The sequence below is a fragment of the Meleagris gallopavo genome, chromosome 6 (genome assembly GCF_000146605.3).
Source record: "Meleagris gallopavo isolate NT-WF06-2002-E0010 breed Aviagen turkey brand Nicholas breeding stock chromosome 6, Turkey_5.1, whole genome shotgun sequence".
Taxonomy (NCBI): Eukaryota; Metazoa; Chordata; class Aves; order Galliformes; family Phasianidae; genus Meleagris; species Meleagris gallopavo.
In genome coordinates, this window is record NC_015016.2 from 4,990,866 (window position 1) to 5,017,921 (window position 27,056).

Sequence of the window (27,056 nt, forward strand, 5' to 3'; positions counted from 1 at the left end):
ATGATAAATACAGCTTATGTTGCTTTGTGAGTAGCAAAAATAATTATTTCTAGCTTTCTCTAGTACCTTTACCTTGCCCTTCAAAGCTCATAGTTTCTTTCCTACTTGTGGGGCTAAGTGGCTATGTGTTCAGTGGCTCAAACCTGTGTGTTACATTGATGATTTGTTTATATCCCTTAACTTATTGATGCACTGACTGCCACCTCTCAGAACAAGAAACAACTTGGATTTACCCCGGTGTGGGGACAGTGATTTATTTTACATAGCTCTTTATTTCTATAGGATGACTGGGCATTTAGTATATCTGAAATGTCTATTTCCATCTCAAGTATAGTTGAAATTGGCCAATGGATTCAAAAGTTATTAAAGGGGATTAAAAGACAGACAGCATGATCAGATAAGCCTGCTTCATCAGAAAACTAGGCTAAAAAGGGGAAAAAAAATCTAGTGCAAGGACTCCTGTGATGTCCTCTGCACATCCTGTTTTTTCAGCATCTGTGGTAATTAATACCGCAAGCTCTGAGTATTTACATATGAGTGATGCAGCACATACTGAAACACTGCTTTCCTCTGCTTTGTTTATGTTACACCTAGAATATTGAATGTGGTTATCTCACTGATGTGGCATCACTCCTCTCTGTCTCAGGATCTGAAATCTCTTGTGCATGAGTGAGGTGTGGCTCCAGGCGATCCACATCTGTACATCCCTTTCCCAAAAGAGGATTTAACTGCCTTGTGTCCTGTTCACTATTCGTGGAGGGGCTGCAGAGCAAGCCAACAGGCTGGCCATTCTGTATCCATAAGCAGCTGATGAGGACTTTGCTTCTTCTCCTGGTCTAGATATGAACATGGACATGCTATAGTTGAGTAGGGATATGAGGTTGTGCCCATCTCAGACCCAGGTACGTGTGTGACCATTGTTTTTCACAGTTGGCAACATCTTGCTGTCTAGTAGTTATCAGTTTATAAATCCAAGTTTAAAAGCTATTATTGGTGGGGAAGCCTATGATGTGCTGTGCTTGGTCTCTGGATAAGCTAGATAAGCAGTTGCCACTTTATACATCTCAGAGCAGACTCCAAGAGGAGTGCCGGAAAGGGGCTGGTTAGAACCTATAATCTGAGTGAAGGGTGATAGGATGAAAGCCAGCCGCAGCTGCAAGAAGAGAAGTGGAATCATAGAATCACAGAATCATTAAGGTTGGGAAAGACCTCTAAGGTCATCTAGTCCAACTGTTATCCCATCCCCAACGTGCCCACTAAGCCATGTCTCTCAGTGCCACATCTGCCTTGCTCTTGAACACCTCCAGGGACAGTGACTCCACCACCTCCCTGGGCAGCCTATGCCAGTGCCCCTTTCTTTCTGAGAATAATTTTTTTCCTAATATCCAACCTGAGCCACCCCTGGCACAACTTGAGGTAATTGCCTCCCATCCTATTGACAAGTAGTTAAAGCCTGTAAAGGTATTAAGATTTGGAATTGAATTTGGGGCTAAATAAAGGCACATTTTGGGAGGCAGATATTTAAATGTGACATAAAGGTGTAAGGGATAAACTTTGGGGTTCTGAATTTTCTTGGCATTTATAGCTCAGTTTCTCATGTTCCTGTTTATATAGCAGAGCCAGTACAAATTTTCAAGCAGACACACAAATCCAGAAATAAAAGGAATATAGCTGTTTGTGAACCTGCCTCCCACACACAATTCCAGTGTACCAGCTGGGCTGCAGCACTCGTCCCTCCCTTCCTGCTTCTCTGGCATCCCCATCATCTCAGCCCTCATGACACATCTGAGCTGATGAGCATTGCTGAAGTCTGTGAGGCAGATTTCCGGAGCTGGATGGCAAATGAACTCCAGGCAGTGGTCTGGAGAGTCCACTTTGGTTCCCAGCACCTGGTAGCTTTTGAATATCGCCAGGAAAAACAGTATTTATGGCTCAAAATCAATGCTTTGAACTCTTATTTGGAGCAATTCATTTGAGCTGGTAGACAACGTTGTTGTTCAAGGTGATAGACATCAGGTGAAATTCAAAGCTGACAAGAAAAGGATTTCATCTCGTGCATTCTTGGGCTGTCTGACCTTTTGAGTGTGTCTTGACACAGCCCATGGTGAAGCTGCCTGCTTGTACTTCTTGAACAGGAAGGCAGAGGATGGGCTGCTGGTAAGGACTCAGAGATCAGGGATCCTTTTCTTTTGCTGGTGGAAAAGGGAAATAACTTCAGATCATTTTGCTGTGCATTCAATTTGCAGTATGTCCAAGCTTCAACAGCAAAGCAATTGTGTCTGGGGCCGCTGGGTGCTGCTGTCAAAGAATAAAAGAAAGCAACAAAAATTTCTGGGAGCTGGGTTTTAGTTCAGAGGCTTAAAAAGTTTGTGCACACTTGAAAATCCCTCCATGTCCTTCCTAATCATCTTGGTATTTAACATTATGAAGGAACACTTGGTACCATGCCTAGTTTTCAGGATTAGTAAATTGCTTTGTTGTGTGTGTTAATCTAAAGCCCTTGACTATGCAGCAGAAAATCAGCCCAGTTCCTTCATGGAGAAGTCTGGGAGGAGGGCATTAATCTGGTGTGCATAATGAAACACTGCACTCAGAAGGGTCATTATCTGTGCTCTGCCAGCCTGCAAGCCGGAAAGGACTGCGCCGCATTGACCCTGATGGCATCAGGTGTGCAGCTGGAGGAAACCTCGTTGTCTCCCACGGCAGTCAGAGGAGAGCTCTGAAAGTGGCTTGGTGTCAGAAGGCAGTTTTCCTGCTGAAGTCTGCCCTTTCCTTCCCTCCTCCAATCCGCAGAGCTGCTGTCTTTTGGCAATTTGCTTGCTGGATGTAGCTGAGAGCAGGACGGCTTCTGCCCCTGCATTTTGTGGGGTTGGTTTATGGGAGATATAGGTACACTGTGCTGCCCAGCAGTGGCTCACAGCCTGGCTCTAAATAATGCAAGATGCTTTTTTGTGCCTCTACCCACCGTGAGTAGCTTATGTTCTGTATATCAGTTCCTACCAAATGCTTTCTCCACCCTAACCATTCGCTGAAAACAGCTCACATTCATTGTTTTCTTCTGTTGCTGATCTGTAGAGGTGTTTTTTTAACTCCTGTGCTGCAATGGGTACGGCCTCATATAGCCCAGCTCTGACAGACCCCCCAGTTCCAGCTCTCTCCCTCCCTCCCTATCCCCATTTGTCTTATGCCTCATTTTGCAACTGCAATTATTTCATCCCTCTGAGGCACCTACTACTAAGGGCTACCCTGGTGATGGATGCTGCCAGACCAGATGCTTAAATATTAAGAAAGGTGGAAAGAGCCAATTTTGCAATTCCTTTACGCAGAATAGACAGTGATGGAGATCCGGCTCTTACAGATGACCAGTGCAGTAAGCTCCAGAGTAAAAAGCTGATAGATGCAAGTTAAGCTGAAGTTTTAGCTGGGACTGTAGTTGACATAGAAGCCAACATGCTCGTCACACTGGCAGTTTGCACTGGACCACTAAAGGGCATTTCCAGGAGACTGCGCTGGCCTCCACTGGTATCCTGTGCCTTCTCTAATTTCTGTTGAGTGAGATAAATTTGTGCCTAGATGATCTTATGTATTTGCAGAGTTTCCTGAACCTTGACATGCAAAATCTGATGTGAACAGAGAACCCTGTGCCTGGTCCTAAAGACGATTATTTTACGTGTCAATCTGGTCTGTAATCCTTGCAGTGCAGTATCTCAAGTCACCTGTCTATGTGACCACCTTAATAAATCAGTGCACCATCGGCTGGAGTTGCTAGAGGTTTGGTATTATCAGAAAGCCTGGTGGCAATATTCAGATACCAAAAGAACAGGAAGTCTTGATTAATGCTGAGTTAGCTGTCTCTTCTCTAATGCTGTTTCCAGTTCAATGCATTTCTTGATAACAGTGTTTGGTCTGAAGGCCTCAGACTTACTGATGGTCACAGATCAAAATACCATCACTTCTAATAAATTATGCTGCCCTATTTCTGTTGAGAATGCACCAAGAAACAACATCTATAAAAGCAAGGGCAAAATCTGAGCAGTCTCAACAATGAATCATAGCCTTGCTATCCAGAGTGAGAATGAACATGATTGAAGTGCATTTCCAGAAATGAAATTTGAGGAATGCAAATTTGAGCCTGATGATGTTTCTATATCGTGGACCAGCAGCACCGTGAGGCTGGTGTTGTTTTCACAGGACACCTAATTCCACCTTTCTTTGCCTACATCTCCTCCTGCATCCCTCTTTGCCCACTTGTCCCACCTTGGATCAGGTGTAGTTTTGAAAATCTGAGGACAAATAAATCAGCACTATTTCAAAAAGGCACATAATATTTTTCTTACAGCTCAGGACTGTAGCTAATGATTCCAGGAAATTTTGATGAAATAGATTTAAATGTTCACAGTCTCCAAATTATCATCTCTCTGTTTCTGCCTTTGAACACTGGGCCAAGAGAGAGAAGTATGATCATGCAAAGCTCTCAATATCCCCACAGCCAATACTAGCTGAGTAAGCTAACACTTTTCAAGATAAAAGTTTGTGAGTTTAAAACAATCTTCATCTTGCTAGAGCTGATCTCTCAAACTAGTGTGGAGTGTGCCAGCAATCGTGTTACTCTTCCAGTGTAAAATGCAAAAACTAACTGAAAGTCCAGAATCGCTCACTTCTGTCCATTTACAGAATGAAACACAAAAGCAGCCGTTTGGACAGTTCAAGTGTTTCCTTAAGGTGAAAATTTTTGCTCTGTGACAACCTGTGAGTGTCCATTAAAATGCAGATTGTAGAGCAGAGCAGATTGTGTGGCACTGCCCGTCTGCACATCGGATACCCCTCCTTGCTTCTTAATAAGTGCAAGAAGCTGGATATAATGTCATGCAGTCATAATTCTTGGCAATTGGAATAGTTCATATGTTTATTGAAAGCTGAAGCTTTGGAGCATTTATCAGATCTCTTTATGCTTCCTGCATTAGTGCTTGGGTGTTTTTTTTTTCAGTTTAGCTCTCAGGCTTCCAAAGCCTGAGGGAAAGAACTGTGCGTCCAGTGGAGTGTTCTGTGGAAGAAAAACTGCTGGAAAAAGAGAACAAGTCCAGAAACATCTACACGGGTAATGCTGTTTAGAGGATTGTTTTTAGGGGTTTTGAGAAGGACAGAGAGAAACTGGAGGTGCTCAAAGTCAGGTTGGATGAGACCCTGGGCAGCCTGATCTAGCAGCTGGCAACCCTGTCCACAGCAGGAATTTGCAACTGGATAGTCTTTAGGGTCCTTTCTAACCCAAGCCATTCTATGATTCTCCTCCAAAATACCAGAGTGTGAAATAGAAGTGCTACCTGTGAGATGCCTCTTCCCTTGGAGGGAAAGTGGGCACTGGTGGACTGGGGTGTTGGAACTTGATGATCCTTGAAGTCCCTTCCAACCCAAGCCATTCTATGATTCATTCTATGGCAGTACTTTCTGACTTCTGAAAGTGTATTGAACTCAACTGTTGGCCTTGAGATATTATTTAGGATCTGGACTGAGGTTTGGAACCATGGCTTGTAATGGAAGATGTTACAAAGCAGCTGGGACCATGGGAGGGTTTCTAGCTGGGCAAAGCACATCTCAGTATAAGGAGGTACAAGGGTGCTCCAACCTTCCCAGCTCTCATGATTCCATCACCCTGAATGAGCCAAGCAGGGCTGTGTTTGTCCTTAGGACAGTGATACAGTACACAATTTCCACTGGGATGAAATTCCTTCTTGTAATAAATGCCCTATTTAAATAATCAAAGTCCCAGAGATGAGATGCAACTGGCCCATTTGCCCAAGAGAGTGTTTCAGCATACTTTTACCCAACAGTTGTTCTGAGATCAAAAAGACTTGGCATTGCACTGTTTCCTGGATAACATGCCGTCATTATTTATTCATCTGAATCAAAGTGCTTGATGTTTTCATGCAATCAGTTAGAGCTTTATCATCTGCCTTCCTACTTTTTTTTTCTTTCCAGATTTGTTGTGTTTCAAAAAAGTTTTGAAGCTATTGCAGTGGGAAATGCATGGCTTCAATGGCAGCTTGCTCATCCTTTATCTATTTTTAAAGTAATTTTTACACATTCAAACCTTTGAAAGATCCTTGTCTTTATTTAAACGTTTTGTGCTTAGATGGTTAACTAAAGGTGACGTTTAGAAATAAAGCATATTTTCCTGGGTTTTAATAGGTACTGTCACATTTATTGCTTTGTGATTTTAAGAGATATCTTCCATAAGGACAAAGCCAAGTAGTTTCAATATATATATTGATGTCAGTATCAAAATGACTGTGATAAGTTCATTTTTTTTTTAATATATACTTTGCAAACACAATCAGAAGGATGTCAAGTCAGTGGGTGAACCAGCAGTGGGATGTGATGACGCTGATTTCTGGCCCGTTTCCCATCATTCTTAGAGAGAAAGTATTATCTTATCCTAGAAAACTGTGATTCTCTATGAGAAATCTGTTCCCCTTTCATTTGGGAGGATTCTTTATTATACAAAGAAATTTGTATCACAAGTGGATGCTCTTTACTGAAGTGCTGCTCTTATTGGAAAGGCATTTTTCCAGAGGTTCAGTGGGAAATTTGCAGTCAGCTGTTACATAGGGCAGGACCCACTGCTCTCCTTTCCTCTTGAAGGGGTGGTTTCATCAGAACCTGCTCTTCCACAGATCCATGCCACTATTGTGATTTCATAAGCATGTTTTCCTATTTTAAAAATGTCTTCTCATCTCCTGCTTTAAATAGGAGTGTGTAAAACATCCTCTCAAAGAGGAACAATGATTAATTAGTAACTACAGAGGGAACCACAAAATCAGTTGCCTTCAAAGAACTTTCTAATAAGGAAACTACAACTAATTTTAAAAGAAAAAAAATACCAAAAAAAAAAAAAAGCAACCCCAAAAATACATGTTTTCTCTGTCTGTAGTCAGCCATAGGAATCTTAGCTGTTACTTAGAAGGGTTTTCTGAAACAGAATTGTAACCCTTACAAAGTCTTACTGGTGCTCAGCTGGGCATTATCTGCAAATGTACCAGACAATATAAAAAAGAAAATGAAACAAAATAAAGCAAAAAATGAACTTGATGGGCTTATTCTGACCATTCACACTGCAGGAAGGCCTGATCCCCAAGCTGATTGTGCTTCTTTATAAAATTAATCCATAAGATTTTCTGCTCATAAATAATTGTGAAATGATTGAACTTTAAAACATCAGACTTCTCATGTGCTAAACCTCACGGAAGAATAATCTCTTGATAAAATTAGTTTTAAAGCAACGGAAGCATAGATGATTGCAATTCTATTTTTAGACATGCGCAGTAAACCGTTTCCATTTGGTTTATAGTAATGTTAGGTTAAGTCAGAGCCTCCCAATGAAGAAGGAGATGTGAGAATGTGAAGGAACATATCAAGGGTCTGTGGGGCAAGCAGTTCTGGCCCAGGTTTGAAGGTAGTTTTAGGAAGGAGTCGGGCACAGATTGCATTTACCAAGGCAGAGAGACGAAGCAATGAGTGAGATACTGACATTCACTGATACTTGTTGAATGTTTATTGAGGCTGAATAGTGGATGTGAGCACAGCGAGGCAGTGGCTGGTGTGTTTCAGCAGTGACAACAATGGCCATCTCTGCTGGTGCACGTTTTTGCAAGTGCAGCATGCAGGCTCTTGTTCATCACTGGAGAACATACACAGCTAGAGGTGGTGCCTGTGTTGAAAAATAGTGTTTTGCAGCTGAGAATTTCCTCTATCAAATAGTGTTGTTGTGCTCTTTGTGTTGGTGTCCTTGTGTTTGTTGACATTTGGTTGTGGATGCCCCATCCCCGTAGGCATTCAAGGCCAGGCTGGATGTGGCTCTGGGCAGCCTGGTCTGCTGGTTGGCAACCCTGCACATAGCAGGGGGTTGAAATGAGATGGTCATTGTGGTCCTTTTCAACCCAGGCCATTCTATGATTATGTAATTCTATCATTTTACATGGCCCAAGCTCCATTGCTTTGAGGGGGTGGAAAAGGGAGGTAGGAAGAGTCACATGGTAGCCCAAGGCTACCATTCAATCTGGTCTATCTTGACCATTTCTTCCAGGATGTCTTCTTTAACTTGTTTGTATTCTTTGTAACTCATTGACTTGGTGATCATGTGTGATGCACCACTTAAATGATGGACCCCAGAGAATGTGACAATACTTGAGAAATGGACCAGGGCAAACTGTAATTTCACCCAAATTTGTCTTTTCTATTTCCTCACACACATTTCTGGCCTTTCTGGCAGTAGAGATGCACTGCAGAGAACTACAGTCCAAGATAGTTTTTTAATATATTTAGCTCTGCAGGTTTTAGCAATATTTTTGGAATGGGATTAAAGCTGGGGAAGCATATTTTGGAGCCAGGCTAAACACAAGTGTGTGGAAAGAGAGAAACTGTGATCTGTTTCTGAAAAAGATCTGTGAAACTGTTCTGCTTTGTCATGTTCTGCAAAACCAGCCCAAGACTGAATTATGAAACTGACTGAAAACCAGGATGGAGGTTCACTGTCAAATATTTTGCGTTGTTTCTTCATGGTCTTTAGGAATACTGGATGACACTAGACAGGTATTTCATTCTGCTTTTAAAAATATTAGCTCAGAACAACTTTTGTCCATATAACTGCAAAGTCCAGACCTCAATCACCCCTTTAGACTGTAGAAGTGAAACATGAGGCAGAACAGTCTTTTCCAGATACTCTAGTTAAATGGTTTGCCTGGCATATTGGGCAAAACTGAGTGACCATGTTTCTGGGAACATTGTCTAAATGTAGGTAGTTTGTTACAGCTGAAGATCTTTACTGCATGTTATAAAATAATAGTGGGCACTAGAAAGTTACTGTAGAAATGAAAGCTGTTTTTGAAGTCTGTGAGTTCACCATCTACTGGAGTGGAACAGCCCCCTGCTCTGCTGCTTTTTGCCTTGCATGTAGAGATATCTGGTTCCATTTCCCCCTAGAAAAGTCAAGCAGAAGAAAAGTTAACACACAACACACACCTTGAATCGTGTTCCACAGTGATCTGAATCACAGGGAGATGGGTTTCAGTTCAGATGACCCTGCTCTGTCAGAGGAAAAGCAGACCTGCAAGTGTAGACATTGACTTCAGAGGTTCCTATCTACAAGCCAATACCTAAATTTAGGTGTCCTAATCAACAGATTGAATCATCGGTACCTTCTTTAGGGTCGACAGCACTGTTTCTTTCACTTAAGTAGACTTGTAAAACAGGAGAGGTGACTCATGTCCTGACAGTGTCTACCTCTCCCTGAATGTTTAACATCCTGCATTTCTTTGGTTTGGTAAGTCAGATCCACTGCATCAAAGAAGATAGATATTAGCTGATTCCTTCTGTACTGTGTATGAGGCTACTTCATACAAGTTTCATATTCAGTGCATGTATTTACAGCCAGAAACTTCTATACTACATTATTTGTCCTGTCCAAACTGAAGAACTGTACTGCAGGATGGATAAAGAGTGTACAGATGAGTAAACTGTACCTAAAATACTAGCCCTCGAATAAAAATTATGTCCTGCATAAAATCTTCCATTTTCACATCAAAACTTTATTTTCAGTAGATGTCATCCCAAGAAAGGAAAAATAAATAACTCTGAACATTCAAGCTAGATAGTCACTTCTGTATCATTTCAGGACCCTGTCAGAGCAGATGCCATTAAACCTCACAGCAATAATGTCCCTTGGGATCTCTTACCTTGCCAGAATTCATATGGTGAAGTTGCTATGGCCCAGAAACTGTTCTGGCATAGGAGGGGATTAAAGCTAAGAGAATGGCTGAGATATTCTTTTGGTATATTCATAACTGCTGTTATTATAATATTGTTATTTTTAAAAATAGCATGGGTTTGTTTTTTGTTTGTTTGTTTTTCTTTCAGGAAGTACAAACAAACTCCTAAATCATGGAGCTAGTGCATTTTCCTTTCAGGAGTTGTCCTGCCATAGCATCATCAGATGTTTCTCTTTCACAGGCCACTTGATGTATTATTTTCTGTTTTACTCGTTGACTGTTTGGTCTTGTAAGCTAAATTAAGCAAGAAGCCACAACAGGAGCTGCAATACTGGGCCACTATTGTGTGCTTCCAGTGCATTGTGCCTCAGGCCCAACTGAGTATTACCAACCACTCAAGCATGCATTGTTGACACATAAATGCATATTTGGATGTAGCTTGTTAGTAAATGCAATGTCTCCAGCAGTTTTAGTTGGATGATTATATTATTGTTAATTCAGAGAAAATGTCATGACTTTTGAAAAATATTGTTTGTGCAATGTGTTATTCATTCTTGAAAAAATATCCTATGTGAAGAGATGAGGAAACTATATGGGGAGAAGGGAAGGGTGGAATATTCAGGAGACAGATGAGGTTCTCAGAGGCATGAGTCTTGTTGACATCCATGAGACACAGCCAACATCATTCCTGGTAATGTGACTCATATACCTCTACAATCATCTGTGTTCACCACTGTTTAGATGCTCTTTCAGGTGTGCTTTAGGTTTTGTTTAGTGTCAGGAGAAATAAAGTTTAATTCAGATAACTGGCTGGCAAAATTTAGTAATGAGTAGAAGGCAATCTTGGTGCTAATGGTTAAGGCTACAAAATATGAAGAGGAACAAGAACAGTGAACCTCTGGCTCCTCTGCATCCTTGCTTATATCTGCCTCATTTACATAAGGGTTTACAGCATTATGTAATTCAAATCAAATAGCTGTCAATAGGCACCAGCTTCCCTTTGCATCTTTTCCATGAAGCTGAGCTGAGTCGCTGCATTTGAAAGGAATGGCAGAAACGAAATAATTCTGTCTCCCAGACACCAGGACTCTGACCCACCACCTGTTGCAGTCAAAGGAAATGTTCCCCTTGGCTGATGTGAGGCGAGGATTGCACCTCAGCGCCTGGGTAAGCTCTTAGCTCTGATTCCGAAACTTGGCAACCATACACAGGCAGTTTTCAATTGCAAACAGGCAGAATATCCCTCCTCTTTGGACAGCAATAATCTGTCTCTCAAGAGGAAAATCTCCTCCCTTCCATCAGAGTGAAAGATCCACTGGCTTCATCCAAATAGTACTCTCAAATTTACGATGCCTTGAATAATGGATCAAATCTTCCGTATATCCCAGCAAACATCCTCTCCGTGATGGAGTCCCTATTTAATTTGTCCTTCACTTGTCTCTATTTCCATTGCTGAAAAAGGTAATTTTGCCAAGTGCACTTCTTAACCTGTGCCTTTTGATTTTTCTTTTCTCTACCTCACTGCAAAAAGCACTGAAAATGTGTGTAGCTGGGGCTCCTTTAGCATCCAGCATCACACAAACCTGTAGAGAAATAGGAGCCCTCCACCCTTGCCTATGGGAACCTACTTCGAGAGACAGAAATGCATTGCAGGATGATTAGGAAGATAAGGTAGCTGTGCCAAAATCATGTAGGATTGGTGCAGATGTCATTTGGAGGGCTCAGTGGACAGAGAGAGGTCTGTGGAAGGGTTGTGTTGGCTTGAAATAAAGTAGATAAGAGGGAAAGATCATTTTCTCAGAGGATGATAAGAAAGGGACTGAGGTGGAGGAGGCTGGGAAGTTGTGTTTTACTGTTGGTGTACAGATGGGATGGGAGTATGGTGAAGAACACTGGTTGTAGAGCAAAGTGCTGCTGACACTGCAGATGGAGGAGCTCTTGGCATGGCTTGATATCTCACCTCATGTCTGCTGCCTCCTATCACTTCATGTTGTGTGGTTTGGGTCTCTCTCTCTTAGCTTTTCTTGACCCCCCCCTCAGCCTCTTTTTGTTTCCTCTCACCTGAAAGGAGGAATATGTCACACCGTTCACTCTTACAAATGGGTTTTAGAATTGTTCATAGGATCGTTGTTGGAAGGGACCCTTAAAGGTCATCTTGTCCAACTCCCAAAGTCTGAAGTTCAGCTACTGGATCATATTTGTCTTTAAGTTCAGTGCTAAAATTGTAAAAGAGGCCCTGGCTTTTGCTTACAGAGCTTCATCCCTTTTTTTTTTTTTTTTTTCTAGTGCAGACATCTAGCGATGGTTTTATGACTCTGTTGGTTTTCTCTTCTGATGAATGTCTCTCCATAGCTTAGATGCAAGTAATCAGCCATGCCTTACTTATAACCTCATCTTAATACATCAGACTTTTCCCTCTTCTCAAAGCATACAACCAAGCTTTTGGTGGCCAGTATATAAAACCTACCTTCTTTCAACAGCATAACTACTCCATAATGGCTTTAGAATATGTTTTAATAGCTGTTTTACAACTTCCTATATCCGTTAGAATGTCTTTACAAAACACTCTGTGAGTAAAATGGACCTGATTTGATATATTTTATTCATGTGAGTGTTCAGAGCACCTAAAATTGTGAGCAGTGTGCATTACATTTGGCATAAGGAATTCTCCTGTAGATTTCTTATTTCTTCTTCAAAACCTACAGACTGTGTCCTTAGCTGAAAACATTTGGTTTTCTTGGTAGCTCTTCTTCAAGATCTGATGGTTCAGAGAAGCAAAGGAGATTTTCTGAACGCTGAGTAGTTTATAGTAAAATAACTCGGAGACCAATCTTTAGTTAATTAAAATAGACATGGAAACATGTTGGGTGCAAAGAATTAAAATTTTCAGCAAAATACAGAGATGTGCATTGGTAACTATGAAGTATTGTTTCCCTCTGGCTTATTTCTATCATTCAGTCACAGCATAAATTGAAATAAAAACACCTGCAAAGAGTCAGATTATTTTTAGCTCACTAAAAATGTATATTTTATCATAAGAGGGGCCTCAGTGCCAGCATTTAATTCTTGGCATAACATTTGTCATCCCCAAATACTGTTTGAATATTGGGCAGAAATCTTTTGAATTAGTTTCCTTTTAGCACAAGTAAGCTTTCTGAAGACTATCTTATCAGTCACTGCTAAAGTCAAAATGTCATGATTCTGGTGAGTGAGATGCCAGCAATACTCATTAAACTGGACTTAAAAGAAGATGCCTCATAGTCAGAGCTGATTGTGATGGAAAGTTTGTGGGTTGGTAGTTCTGAGATTTTGGGTTGGACATTTTGTGGTGGTGTTTTTTTTTTCCCCATTGATGTGAATGCAGTGAGTTCTCCCACTTATTTCTGCCCTCAGTCGTCATGCTTGGTGAACAAACAAGGCTCGTTTTAGGAAATCTCTGTGCTTTGAGATGTCATATCAACCTGCAGGCTGGCTTTGTGACGGGGGCAGCAAGAGGAGCTCTGCCTCGTAGCTCCTCCTGCATCAGCCAGAGCTCTTCTCAGTGCATTTTCTGGAAGCTCTCCTGTAAAAGCTATAAATGTAGCAGCTGTTTCCATCAGATTTTTGTGGAATACCAATGGTAGCCTGCCTGGTTCTCAGCAGGTGTTGGTATCCCCAGATCTCTGCTACGTTTGGCAGCATCTCTTTTCTTGCTTTTGGGTGAGGAAATAGAGTTTTGCATTCCCTGCATACTTGGTTACCTTTTTACTTTTACTTTGAAACTTCAGTAACAACCTCATTGGTGCCCACCCTTTGCTCTGAAGGTGTTCTCTTTAAAGGCTCTTCATATTTTTAATCATAGAGTAGTTAAGGTTGGAAATACCAATAAGATCAACCCATGCCATGTATAACAGGAAATCATTGTGTATGGTCTTTGCAAAATTATTCCAATTGGAAAAAAGGAAACAAACCAGGTTTAAGAAGTAATGAGTGTGGAGTGCAAAATTCCAAGGGCTGTCTTATTGTTATTGCCCCTTGTTTTGATGTGAGCACAGAGTGCATATCAAGAACATGTAAAAATTTCAATAAGAATTTCCTGCAATGCCTCCTCACTGGGGAACATGAAATGGAGTATAAATATAAGTGAAGCAAGCCTCATGAGATAGTATGTTGATGGTCAGTAAAATTATGAGCAATAACACTCTTGTAGGCTCTTGAACTTTATGTAGATATTTTTAATTTTAATGGCAAACCATTTCAGCCATTCCATGCAGCCATTCCTTACTTTGTGGTTGGAATAAATCTTTCATGTGGTCCAATATCATCTTGCATTTCTTCATAAAGTTTTTGTGTGTGTGTATGTGCGTGGGTATGTAAATTTGTGCATAAAAATTTGTGAATGTAGACCAGTGACATTAAATTGGATGTGTCATTGTAGTATTCTTTCCCTTGCCTATTAGTTTCATGTTTTGCAAGGCTCTGCAGGTCAAAGGGAAATGCCAAGGAGAGTATATGGAGAAAAGGGGAAAAAAAAAAAAAGAGAGAGAGATGACTGTACTCCTTGCATACTCAAAAATTTGAAAGGAAAACATCCTCATGGTTTTTGTTATCACAGCACTTAGTAATGCAAAGTCTGTATTTAGTCTTGAACATTTTTTAAACAAAAGGTGAACTTCAATCTCCCATTTCTTACTTTGTAAGATTTAGATCTAGCAGAATCACAGTTGAGACATACCTGCTCGCATGTGCTCTCATCCATCACCCTGACCTATGGTCATTGGTTGCTTTTTGAGAAGCATTCTTGAATTCAGACTGGTTGGATGAATAAAATCCTACTTGAGACTAGTGTGTCTGTTTGTATACAACCTTTATTTTATGAATGATGTTTTCACTTTTGACCCTCAAGTCTAGCTTCTTTACAATGGTTCTCAAATGTGTGAAATGTGTATGTCCCTGATACCCCCTGTACGAGTCAAGAAATCATGTACCACCATGCAATTAGGAGATAAAAGCAAGAAAAGCCAAGGCTTCTTTGAAGCCAATGGTCACCCGGGTGTAGTGTATAGCAAAGACCTTAGTCTCATTGTCCCCCACTGCCACTGGCTGATGGGACCTCCCCACAGATTTTGTCAGCATCTCAGGCCATGATAAAGGATTGGCAAATGCTAGGATGGTGGTCTGAGCCTGCAGACCCTATGTAAGAGCACCTGCAAGGATCTGGAGGTGTGCAGGCCCTACTTTTCTTGTATCCCATTGCCCAAGTGGCCAAGTATCCCATTGCCCAGGTGGCAGTCAACCATCCATGGAAGGCAGAGCATACACGTCCTGTTTGGAGAGCCTGAAAGGTCTTCTGAGCTGGGATGGGTGAAGCCTATGAGAGTAAGGCTAAAGCTGTTGTGGAAAAAGACATTTATCTCATTGAATAAATACAGACACTAGCAGTATATTTGTACTTTTCCCTCTTCTTGCTGTGCCACAGAAATTATGCTTCTCAGGGCTTTGTTTTCTTATGCACATTTTGTTTACATAACTAGTACATTTTTTATCAGTGAGAACCGATGTTAACTGAATTTAACAAAGACAAGCAAGAGGGAAATATTCATTCTGTGCATGGTGATATCTCAGAAACAATGTGTTTGGAAGCTTTGTACTTCAAAAATATGCCTGAGAGGGATGGAAAAATCCAGGCTCATATTGTAAAAATGTGAGTCACAATAGCTATTATCTCCTAAGAAATGGCATTCCAGCTCTTTGATTCAGTCACTGATGATTTGCCTTTTTAAGTTGTGGTGTTTTCTTACCCTTTTAAGAAACATCTGGGCTAATCCCGTCTATTTGTAGAAATGTTTGCAATTCATAGATTAAAAGGAAGTAGACATAAAAAGGACAAGAAATCATCTTGTCCATTTCCTGAAAGCATATGAAATTGAAAAAGAATTATACTAAACATATATATTAAAATGTAGATATTGTAACTTATGTCAAATTAAAGTCAAGATTTTTCAATTTTAAGGATGCTGGAACATGCAGTTTGTTTTAGGAAAAATAAATGGAAGAGTATTGAAAGCTCTGATGAAGTTTGTGTATTTTTTTTTTTTTTTACTTTGTTCCTAGTAAGTTAACTATCTGGAATTTGCATTTTAGGTTGAAAAGATGTGGTTTTGAGTTTGATGTTGATTCCTTTATTTTATTGAGCAGAAATAATTATCAATAATTAATAATTAGAAATTCTGATTTTGATAATTGTTTTTGGCAATTTTATCTTCCTCACAATCCCCTCTCCTCTCCTCTCCTCTCCTCTCCTCTCCTCTCCTCTCCTCTCCTCTCCTCTCCTCTCCTCTCCTCTCCTCTCCTCTCCTCTCCTCTCCTCTCCTCTCCTCTCCTCTCCTCTCCTCCCTTCCACATTTTTCTTTCCCTTCCCTCTCCCCCTCCCTTTTATTTTTCTTAAATTTTGATGAGTTCCGTTGTGAGAACGAGTATTTGAAGAAGTCTTTAAAGAACTCTAAGAAGGATGCTGAATATTCTATGAATATTCAGTTTCTTGATTAAGCAACACCCATGAAAACTGTCACATTTAGCAGAGACGTTCCACACATTCTCTTACTATCTCATCAAAGTACTTGGTGTCCCTCGTGCTATTTTGACATGCATCCAGCTCAGCTGTACAGAGCAGGCTGCAGAAGTGGCTGGGCTGAGGCAGGCTAACGGAAACACTCATCCCATCATGACACAGCTTAGGAATTGTGAATGGGGCCGTGCACAAGTTCACCCATGAGTGTGATTGTCACTGCCCTCCTCTAGCACAGCACAGCTCATAGTCAGAAGAGGGCTACGTGGACTAATTCTGCACTCCCACCAGTCTTATGTTAGTGAGACCTCATTACAAATCCTCACGGTGTTCTCTAGCGATTAAATAACAGCCCAGTTTGATATTTCTATGTAAAGCAAAGTATAAAGCTCTAGGTTTCCAATAACAGAAGTATTTCCATAGGTTGGAGGACATTGCCTGGCCCACCCTCCAAGACACTAGAAGCAGGTGATGTCAAGCACCTGCAGATAGGTAGGGGTATTAACTTTGGTGGTTTTGATTCTTTACAAGCTCACACCAGCCACAGAGCCTATCTTGCATTGGCATGAGTTCTACATATGGACAGGAATACATAAGATCAGACCACAGCGTTCTTCAGGCTGGGAGACCAGGAAAAGTTTAAAAGTAGTGAAAACATATGTAGTCTTTCTGGCATGCACCCGGGTCCTGCAGCCAAGGGATTTTCTTAGTCAGAGGCAGTGTCTTTGTGTTTAAAACCACTAATGAACCTTTTGCCATTGGATTTGTCTCATGGCTGTGTGAATCTTCGTCTTTTTTGACTTCTACAGCAGCTGGTGTGAACAACTTCTACAAGGTAACTCTACACTGTGTGGAAAGTGGCTCGCTTTGTTTCAGGCTTGCTTCTCTGTAATTTCTTTTGAAATTCCTCTGGTCATATGATCATTTTTTCCTTATGAGAAAAAGTGGACTACTCACTGTCCTCTCCGCTCTTGTGATTCTCTGGACTTCAGCTGACCTCCCTCTGTAATCTCCTCTCTGCTTAGAGGACCTGCTGTGCCTTCTCAGGAGTACCGATCAGCCACTGATGTTTATTGTCCCCTTTAGCACAGTGACAGGTATTGCTATCAAGAAAAAAAATCAAAATGACAGCAGTAACAACAAAAAACCTCTGAGAATTCTTTGATGCTGTGCGTAGAAAGTGAAATTCTATTTGCGTTCATGGTGCTCCATTGCAAAGCTGTGAGCATACAAAAATTCAGCTTCTGGGAAAGCTTCTAATGTCCTGTTTTTAGAACAGCTGATAGAGAGGAAAGGGAAAAAGAATGAAGAGAACAGCTACATAAAGAAGAATGCTAGAAGACACAAATTCCAGGAAGGGCTTATTCTTTTTTGGCCTGCTTGTTGAGACAAGTGGTAATGCAGAGTATAATGTACGGACTCCAGTAAATCATTCCTGTATGATAGGCTGTGATCAATGAGAATTTAATGAATTCATTTCAAAAACAAGTCAGAAAAGAAAAACAGTACTTGTTTGAAAGAGTGCTTTACTCAAATAAATTGAGTCAATAAATATGCTATTTGTCATGCAGAGTCCAGTTAAAGTCTTGTTTGCTAACAAAAATGCTGTCATCACAGAGCCTAATAGAAGCAAACTATCTGGAACTATCCACTATAAATAGACAAATGCCATCTGAAAGCAGAAAACAATTGCAGCTGAACAAAGAGTTGTACTCTGCACACACTGACAAATGCAATAGGGTGGCCCCCCTCAAAAGCTATGGTGTTGTTTATTACTTTGCTTATGTTCTGATTTCGTATCTGGTGATACGCCTAATAATAATAATAATTTAAAAATAATGTTTTTCTTCTGTGGAATGTGTTTTAATTGTTGCATAGTGAGGATTTCCTTTGCTAGAAGAAGCACACCACTTAAGTCACTATTGAATTTCAAAACACAGCTTCAGTGAACTTGAATGGATTTGTGCAGGCTGTTAGAACAAGGAAAAGCTTCATCCCTTTTCAAATAATCGTTTTACATTAATTTTCACAGTTATCCATGTTATTTAGTGCAGACTTCTTATTTTGCTGCATTTTTCACACTTGTATTCTGTTCCTATAAGTTGAAGAGATGTGGCACTTCTCACTCGTTTTTAGTCTGTTGGGGATTGGAAGTGTTAACTCCATCAACACAACATGGTTAAAGCTCGCAGCTCCGGGTTAGATGTTCATATTGATACTGGATACAGTCAGCCTGGTTTTCAGATATGATGAATAGGCAACAGGGGTTTCTCAGCATCTTAGAAGTTTGAAGTGCTCTCATGAAGGTCCCAGGGCTTTGCTAGGCACATTTGGGCTTCCAGCATCCTGTGGATTGTAGGGCGTGGAGAAGAAGGAAATGCTCAGAAGTTCTGCCACACATCAGGAAGATGGTTATTTTCTATCCCAAAGGAAAATAAATGCTGAAAAATTGCATTGCAGAAGCCTAAGACAGAGATTATGAAGAACTTCTGCGTGATTTAAGAATCTGAACTTGACCTTTTGCTTTTTAAATTTGGAATAGAACAGCTGGGGCATTTTTAGAGTTTGCATCATGTGGCCCGAGATCGGTGGATTTAAATCTGCCCTGCAGTCATCTGCACATTGTTCATCCACTCCCAGAGCTGCATTCTCAAAAATGAGTTAGGAATCCAATCCCTGTGACTTTCAGTGAAACTCAAGCTTGTATGAATGTAAATTACTCTTTAGATATGACTGAGGCTCCCAAGTGACTTAAAAACTCATGAACAGTCCACAGTAATCAACAGAGTCTTTTTAGCTCTGATCACAGAGTGATTGCTAATTGAAATAACAGCTCAAATGTTTTGTTTTCCTTTATGTTCTACTGACCACATCAGAATAGATGAAGAGTTTCCTGGTAATCGATAACCTATAAGTTATTGCTTAGCGTGTTTGTTTTTCATTCTGATGGCTTAGTTCTTGCTCTGCTCCTGTCACAAACATTTGGTCCTTTTTGTTTCAGCTGTTTCCACTACTTGGAGAAAAGACCAGTATAGACAAAGCAGGATGAAAAGATGGCTGACTTCTTGTTACCACCGGGTACTAACAGCTTCCACCGGTTCACGCCCGAATCCTTGGCTGCTATTGAGAAGCGAATTGCAGAGAAGCTTGCGAGGAATGCGAAGCAGGAGTACAGAGAGCAGCTGGGCGAAGAGGAAAAACCTCAGCCTCAGTTTGATTTGCAAGCGTGCAAGAAGCTGCCTGATATCTATGGTACTGTTCCTCCAGAGCTTATTGGAGAGCCACTGGAGGACATTGACCCCTTCTACAATGATCGCAAGGTGAGCATCAGCAAGGCGCTCTGCTTCTTAGCGTTTGCTGAACCGTAGCATCTTTCTTTGTGTTGAGGGCTGTGGTTTTTATCTTCTTACAGTCAGTAAAATTTTTTTTTTTCCAGATTTTTGGCATGAGTGGGTCTCCTGAAAAACATGTGAGCAGCACAAAGTGGGATAAAAATCATAATTAAAACCTGGGTGTTTTCAAGTGACACTGATTATGACACAGTCTAAAAGGGCAGGGCAGAGCAATAGCTGAAGGAAGCCAGAGGTTTTTATCTACTGTATCTTTCATCTTCGTGAGATTTGACTCTTCACAGATGTGTTGGCCTTTTGAGTCCCTTAATTGAACTTGGATATTGAGTCTTGGGTCTTAAGTAATGGGGCTAAGCTGCTTGAGTGTCATGCTAGTGCTCATCACAAGATGGGAAGCACCTCCATGACCATTCTGAAGGGCAGTGTTTTTCTGCTGAGGAATAGTTTAACTCCATTTAAGATTATCAAAACAGAGCTGAAGGGATGCGTGAGCGGTTCATTCAGTGCTGGCACTTTGCAGAACAGTAAGCTTCATCCCAAAATGAGCATCACCTGATGAAGTATCGTGTGTAGGGTGGACCAAAGACACAGCAGTGCAAACAGAATCTGTCAAAAGGCTGTTGACAGCAGAGCGGAGCTGGTTACTTACTACAGTTCATTCTCCTTTCCAAACATTTTGCAACATGGAGGATAAAATAAGACTTGGAACCTCAGAGTATTTTTAGGGGGAGCTTCATTTTCTTTCAGGTACTGATGTTCCTGGTTTTGGGCTAAGCTACTTCCTGTAAACAAAAGATTAATATGACCATGGTGATACTCCCATTAAAATGGTGTCAAACAACTACAGAATTAAAGTTAAATGGACAAAGAGAAAGACTTGGAAAAGCCAGAATTAACATACAGATATTTATGGCTCTGCTATCACCATGCACAAGCAGTGGGATACAGATTTGGAATTTTAGAATCACAGAGGTCGTTGTTTCAAGTGGGTGAGTTGCTTAAGAATTTATCTGCTGAGTGGTCTGATCCCTTCTCTGAGTGAATATTAGTCCTTCCAGGCACGAGTGGGCATTTTCAGAGCTATGTAATTGGGTCAGCATCCAGTTCATCTTTGCTTTGGATTTAAGATAACTCAGTATGCGTTTCTGTCTCCATATTTATATGAACACAGTGACAGTGCCTCATTGCCTGGGCTAGATCCTCTTGTGGAGCTGTGCCTCATGAAATCTTAGAGTCATTAAGATTGGAAAAGAGCAGTAAGTTCATCTAGTCCAACCACCAGTCCATCACCACCATAGCTTCTTGAAAGATGAGTTGAGAAATGTTGACTGAGAGCAATAACCTGTGCAAGGTAGGGAAGATGGAGTAACAGCACAGCAGTATAGAAATGGCATAAAAGTCTCTCTAAAGCATTTTAGTCTCTATGCCATCATTAACAGTTGAAAAGCTAGTCCTATTATGGAGGTAGGACTAGGAAGAGGAAGTATGAAAGGATCCTGTAGGCAGTGAAGAAAACAACTTAATGGAGTGAAAAACAGTATGGGGATTTGGGATGGAGTGAGGAAGAGGTTTGGGATATTGGCAGGAGTTCTCTGGGAAAATGGGATGGTAAAAGCCTAATGTCAGTGCAAATATTGAATGTTCTTATTCTCTATTTTCTTTTCCAGACATTTGTAGTACTGAACAAAGGGAAGACAATATTTCGATTTAGTGCCACTCCTGCCTTGTATATACTTAGTCCTTTCCATCCAGTCAGAAGAGCAGCAATTAAAATTTTGGTACATTCATATCCTTTCTGATGATGTTCCTCCTAGTGTATTTTATAATAGTATTTTTTAAACACAGAAAGTGAGAAAGCAGTTGATTTAATTAAGTTGTTTTAGATCTTTCTGATGCATTTGTTTGTATACACAGAAAAACTTGATTTTTTCCCCCCTGTTATATTGCAATTTGAGCTATGACCGTGATTATATTATGGTACTGTGAGCCTCTCTTGAGAGTTTGAAGAGATTTAGTTTTAAAAGGTGTGCAGTGTCTGACCATGGTTGGGAGGGAGTAGGAAGATGGAAGGAAAGTGGTGCAATACCTGAGACAAGAAAGGAGCTGTGAGGCTGGAGCATGTCCAGGGAGATGTGCACTATGGAAGAGCTTTGCCACTGAGGGCTTAAGCAGTGTCTCCCATGAGACTCTGTGACCATATGCAGACAAAATTTAATCTTGAATTGCCTCAGAATAATTTTTTTCCTGAAAGAAAATATTTTCAAGCTTGTTTCGTTGTTTTGTTAGTTTTCTTTTTTTGTGCAACTTGCTACCCAGCTAGGAATGAGTAGAGTGCACTATAGAGTGACCCAATAGTGATAATTCAAAGACTGTACATGGTGATGTGATGACTGTGTGGCATTTCAGTGATGGAAATCCCACAGCTGCAATGCCCATGTCTGTCAGAGAGAACACTAAGCAAGTAGCCTTTTAGAATCATTCGTTTGTTATCAAATTTTGTGGAAAAAAGCAAGGGAATAAACCAGATTCCAGTGATCCATGCAGTAGGGAAAATATAAAAAGTGGGAATATAGGTGTTCAAGCAAGAAGAGAAATAGTTAAAGTGATACAATAGCAATATGACAACAGTAATTATATGCAAAATGAGTATGTGAAATCATCTAATGTGTCTTTACAGTTATGAAGGAAAAACATAGCATTCTGCAGAGGTATTTGTTTCTGGGTCAGCTTACAACAGTGCAGCAGACACTGCTGCATACCCAGAGCCCAACAGTGTTTACGAGGTACGGTTACACCAGCACAGCTTTGCTGAAGTTCTTGATTTCCACAGCTGCAGCTAAGAGAAGAATATGAAAACTGAGATTCTTAGAAAAGGTATGTCTAAATATTGGCTCCAGATCTGGAGGTTTGTTCTTTCTTCTCCCTTTCTTGCGCACAGCCCACGAAGCCACGAGGTCACAGGTGTGTGTAATACACAGAAATGGCACGTCCTTGGTAGCAGTCAGTCATAAGAGAAGTGTGCAAGAAATCCTTATCACATTTCTTCCAAGGACAAAGAGCACAAAGGAGTGAATTTCAAAGACCTATCAGGAGCAGAAATATGGGAGATAAAGAGTGTAACCTTTCAGGAGTGGAAGGCTGCAATCCTAACAGCCTTTTAGTTCCGGAAAGAGCCAGGTTATCACCTTGTGTTGATAATGTCAGACAATCCAGCTGCTCAGCTCTCAGCCAGCACAGGCAGGAGGCGGGAGCTTCAGTCCCAGCCTCTCAGTGCTGAGGTTCCTGCATTAGGCACTGTGTTGTTTTCTGTCAATAAAGGGCTGTTGAACCATCCTGAAGCACAAAGGGCAATTGGCTGAGCAGGAAGTCAATATCCCAGGCAGAAAGGAGCCTGAATCCGCAAGTACTCAAGCGAATAATATCACGGACACGAATCTGGGAACCAGATCTGTTGCCTTGCGTGAGTGTAATCAAGCAGTCTTTATTTCCCCTGGAGCAAGGCCAAAAAAGAGCATTAACAAATGGTACTCTGTCACGTAAGTGTCTGAAGCAACATCTTTAGTAGAGGCCATATTTCCTTTGCTTGTGACTGAATGTACCTCGAAGGCCAACAGTAGAACAGAAGAGAGAGGACAGAATAAGATCATCCTCTATAGAAGCTGTGGGGGGTCACATATCTTGGTTAAGTGGCTTTCTATGGAGTTCTTCCTCTGAGACTTCAGGCAGGATAGATCCTGTGCTGACTGCTCATCCATCCAAGCATAGTTACTCTTGTCATTCAGAAGCGTGCCCTTCCATGGGAAAGCATCCACAGGATAACAGCCTCCAGTAAAGTGAATCGCTTCAATTAACAGCATGGCCCTGAACCTCTTCCAGGTATTTCCCTTCCTCTTCAGACTCTGAGGTGCAGACAGATGCCCCAACAAGGCTCTGGCCCATTTCTGTCATAGAGGACATGGGTGGTGAAGGTCTGCATCCCTTTGGTTTATAGCAAATGCAAAATAGAAGTAGTGGTTGAAAACTTTTTACCTTCTATTAGCTATTAGCATCTTTATTTACTAAGATTAAGTGGTAGCATTTCATTTATGCCTTATGCTTAAAAGGCTTCTCTTAGATGCTCTTGCCTGCAAGCCAAAGACAGCTTTGTGCTGTCCCTGGTTTCTCCAAGCAGTTTACTGTTCTGTATAAAAACATTGCAATTACTAGTTCCTGATTTTTCTAGGTATTACAGATAGTTGGTCTCAATTTGTCACTGATTCAGAATAGGTTTTAGGCCAAAATTACCTTCCTCGGTGTTAGAATTATGGATTCTGTCCCATCTAAAAAAGTCTCCTTTTAGAATTCATAATTTGTGTTCACATTTTGTGATTGCAGCCTTTCTTCTATCTGATTTTATACATTTTCCTTGGTAGTAGAAAATGAGACCTTGTGAAGCACCAATTATGTGTACTATTGATTGGAACTAACCTTTGGTTACTCATATTATATGTAATTTGGCAATGATTACTTAAAGAGGCACCAATGTTCAGTCTGCTAATTAACTATTTCCATCATAATGAAGTCTAGAATAGAAGTACACAGTGTTTTGCTCAGTGTCTTTGTGCTGGAAGATAAAAGATATAACTTTTAGGAATTCTTTATGCAATCTGCATAAGATGTCATTCTGTAACTTCAGACTGGAAATAAATGTCAGGTTGAATTTATTGCAGAAAGGATCCTAACGTGTAGCTTACTATATTGGATTTGTGGTCCATAACAGAGTGTGCAACCCATGCACTCTTTTGGAGTGTGTTAGCTATGTGTATGATTCATGTCAGCTCATGGATCAGTGGGCTTTCAAATACTGGAAGTAATAGCAGCTGTAAGATAGGTGACAGACAATAGTGATAATACAGATTGCATCAATTTAATCTCCTTTACTTAGTCTTTTCTGAGTAGATAATGATCAACAACTTCTACTGTGTGAACAACTGCATTAGATTTCAGACAGGAATGCTAATTTTCCTTGTGTAGGGATTTCTGTGTTCACTTTCTAACGCAGCCTAAATTGAGTGGTTATAGAGAAATTTCTTTGCTTGGAATTGGAGGATAGTTCTTGTTTGGCATGGCCTGAAGATACCACTTTGCTATATTATTATTGTTTTTGTTGCTTTTCACTGTAGGTGATGCAGTGAGTGTAATACAGTGTATTCTAGGCCAGCTGCAATTTACAGCCTCATTGTGTTAACCAGGTAGATGATTCTCAGAGACACATCTCAAGCTGACTCAAGTAAATGAGTCTGGATATCATCCATCTTTCCAGTCCTTCAGCAGAATGTGTCAGCTCCATAAGTGGAAAATGTTTGTGAGATGAGCAGTCCCTCTGGGTTCAATTACTGCTCTCTGAATGGCACAGGGAACATGCAGATTGGTTACTACCAATTTAATGTCACAGTGCCTTATGGGGCCCTTTGGAAAACGTTCCACTCTGTACTCAGCAGAGATTTTGGGTCTGTGATAGAACAGTTCTGCTGTTCTCAGAAAACTACCACCGATGGGATTGGTAAATGGATAAAACAAGGAAACAAGTAAACTTTTCTTCTGAAGAAGTCAGAAGAAGTCTACGTTTGGATAGAGCTATCCTTCTCTGAGAAGGGTCCCAGGCTGTTGACTGTGCACTGCAGGATGTTTAACTTCTGTCCACTTAAACTCATTCCTTAAACTTTCTCTCCAGGAGCATGGGATGTACTATTTATGCAGGAGAACCCCATCATATTTACAAAGAATAGCACGTGCTTTTAGCAGAGCAGTTCAGTGAACTATGTTTTGAATTTCAGGAATTTGATTTAGGGTGCTCGTCTTTGTATTTATGGCCTCAGCTTAGCTGTTAAGTGTACAGACTATACACAAGGGAGGTTCATTCTAGCCTCCAGATAGGGAAGCTGGTTCCTCAGCTGAAACACTCAGCTTTGCAGAACAAGACTGTGTATTTGCCAATGAGGTTTGCTGACCAAGCCTTGAAATTAATGCTATGAAACTCTTATTAGGTTTTGGTGAAACGCATACTGATCGTGAGACCTCAAGCATGTTAGACAGATTAGAGAGTTTGGATTTATAGCTTTGCCTGCTGCCTGAGAAAAGTTTCAGGATGCAACGTAAGATCAGAATTTGCAGACAGGGGTTTTTCTGTATATGCTTACATGAGTCTAATCCTGCTTTTCATGCAAAGTTGTGCACCTACGCATTTTTGTCATCTGACCAGCACGGCTGTAAATTTGAGGTATTGTGTTTTCAGAACACGGCCGAGATGATGTGTTTGTTTACTCTGTAAAGCATGCTTAAAAGATATATGCAATGAAAAAAAACAGATAAGAATCATTCAGTTTTTCTGTGTTTCTGTAATTACTGTTTTTCTTTATGCAATAGGAAACAAATGTCTACAGTGATTTTTTAAAATGCTCGGAATTATCAGTGAGTTGTTGAGTCTTGTATGAAATGATAAAAATGTATGAAGTCTTTTAACAAATGCATTTTTTTTCCTTAATTCACATATTTACATTGTTCAGTATGTTTATTATGTGCACTATTTTAACTAATTGTGTGTTCATGGCACAGTCAGAGACTCCATCATGGAATAAATATGTTGAGTAAGTATCCTGGCTGGCTTACAGCCATCCCATCCTTATCTTGTCCTTCCTCTTCTGTTTGTTACGTTCTTTTCCTCTTGTTTGCTGTTGTCTCATTCTTTCCAGTAACACTGACCATAGTATCTGTCCTGACAAAATGTTTTGCCAGGTGTTTCTTGCCTGTGAAAACTCCCTTAGTAAGTAAACTAACAATTTTCAGTCTTCCAAGCTCATACTTATTGCTAAATGCACCTGCTATGCTACATTGGAATGAAATCACGTATGATGAGAACTCCATTTGAAACTGGCCAGCCTTCCATGGTTCCTAGGCAAGAGGTTCAATGTTGAGCACATTAAAATAGGCTGATGGACTTTAATTATTTCAGAAAATACTTCCAGGACATAGTTCTGTCCTTCAACTCACATTGGAAACAAAAGTTTCTTTTGGACTGAGTGTATCATGAATAGCCTTCCCCTGTAATCATTGGTAGGTGTGCATTATGAGGTAACGCTTTTGTGAGTATTCCTCTCTTTTTAGCTTGTGAAATCATCAGAAAATAAAACAGCAAAGATGTCACTCAATGTTCTTTTTACTTTTCTTCTAAAGTGAATTTTAAAAGGGTTTAACGGGCTTCAGAAAGCCCATTTCATTTCTTTAAGTTGCTTTAAACTGTTCCTTTCAGAAAGAGATACCAGATGCACAAGCTAATCAACCTACAGTGCATTAAACAATTATTTTGGCTCATTGAACCAATCAGAACACACTTTTTATTTTTGACTGACATATGATAAA

General features: G+C 40.6%; 1 protein-coding gene across 4 annotated transcripts in view; it reads left to right on the forward strand.

Annotated features, from left to right (window-relative positions):
• Positions 1-27,056, forward strand: part of LOC100543777 (sodium channel protein type 5 subunit alpha-like) — a 589,192-nt gene that overhangs the window by 20,364 nt on the left and 541,772 nt on the right. For all 4 annotated transcript variants that reach the window (XM_019616237.1, XM_019616239.1, XM_010712352.2 and 1 more), the window contains exons 2-4: positions 19,310-19,628; positions 21,326-21,444; positions 26,195-26,284. In XM_019616237.1, coding sequence (XP_019471782.1) covers positions 19,362-19,628; positions 21,326-21,444; positions 26,195-26,284 — 476 coding nt within the window. In that variant the 5' untranslated portion in view covers positions 19,310-19,361. The remainder of the gene's footprint in view (positions 1-19,309; positions 19,629-21,325; positions 21,445-26,194; positions 26,285-27,056) is intronic.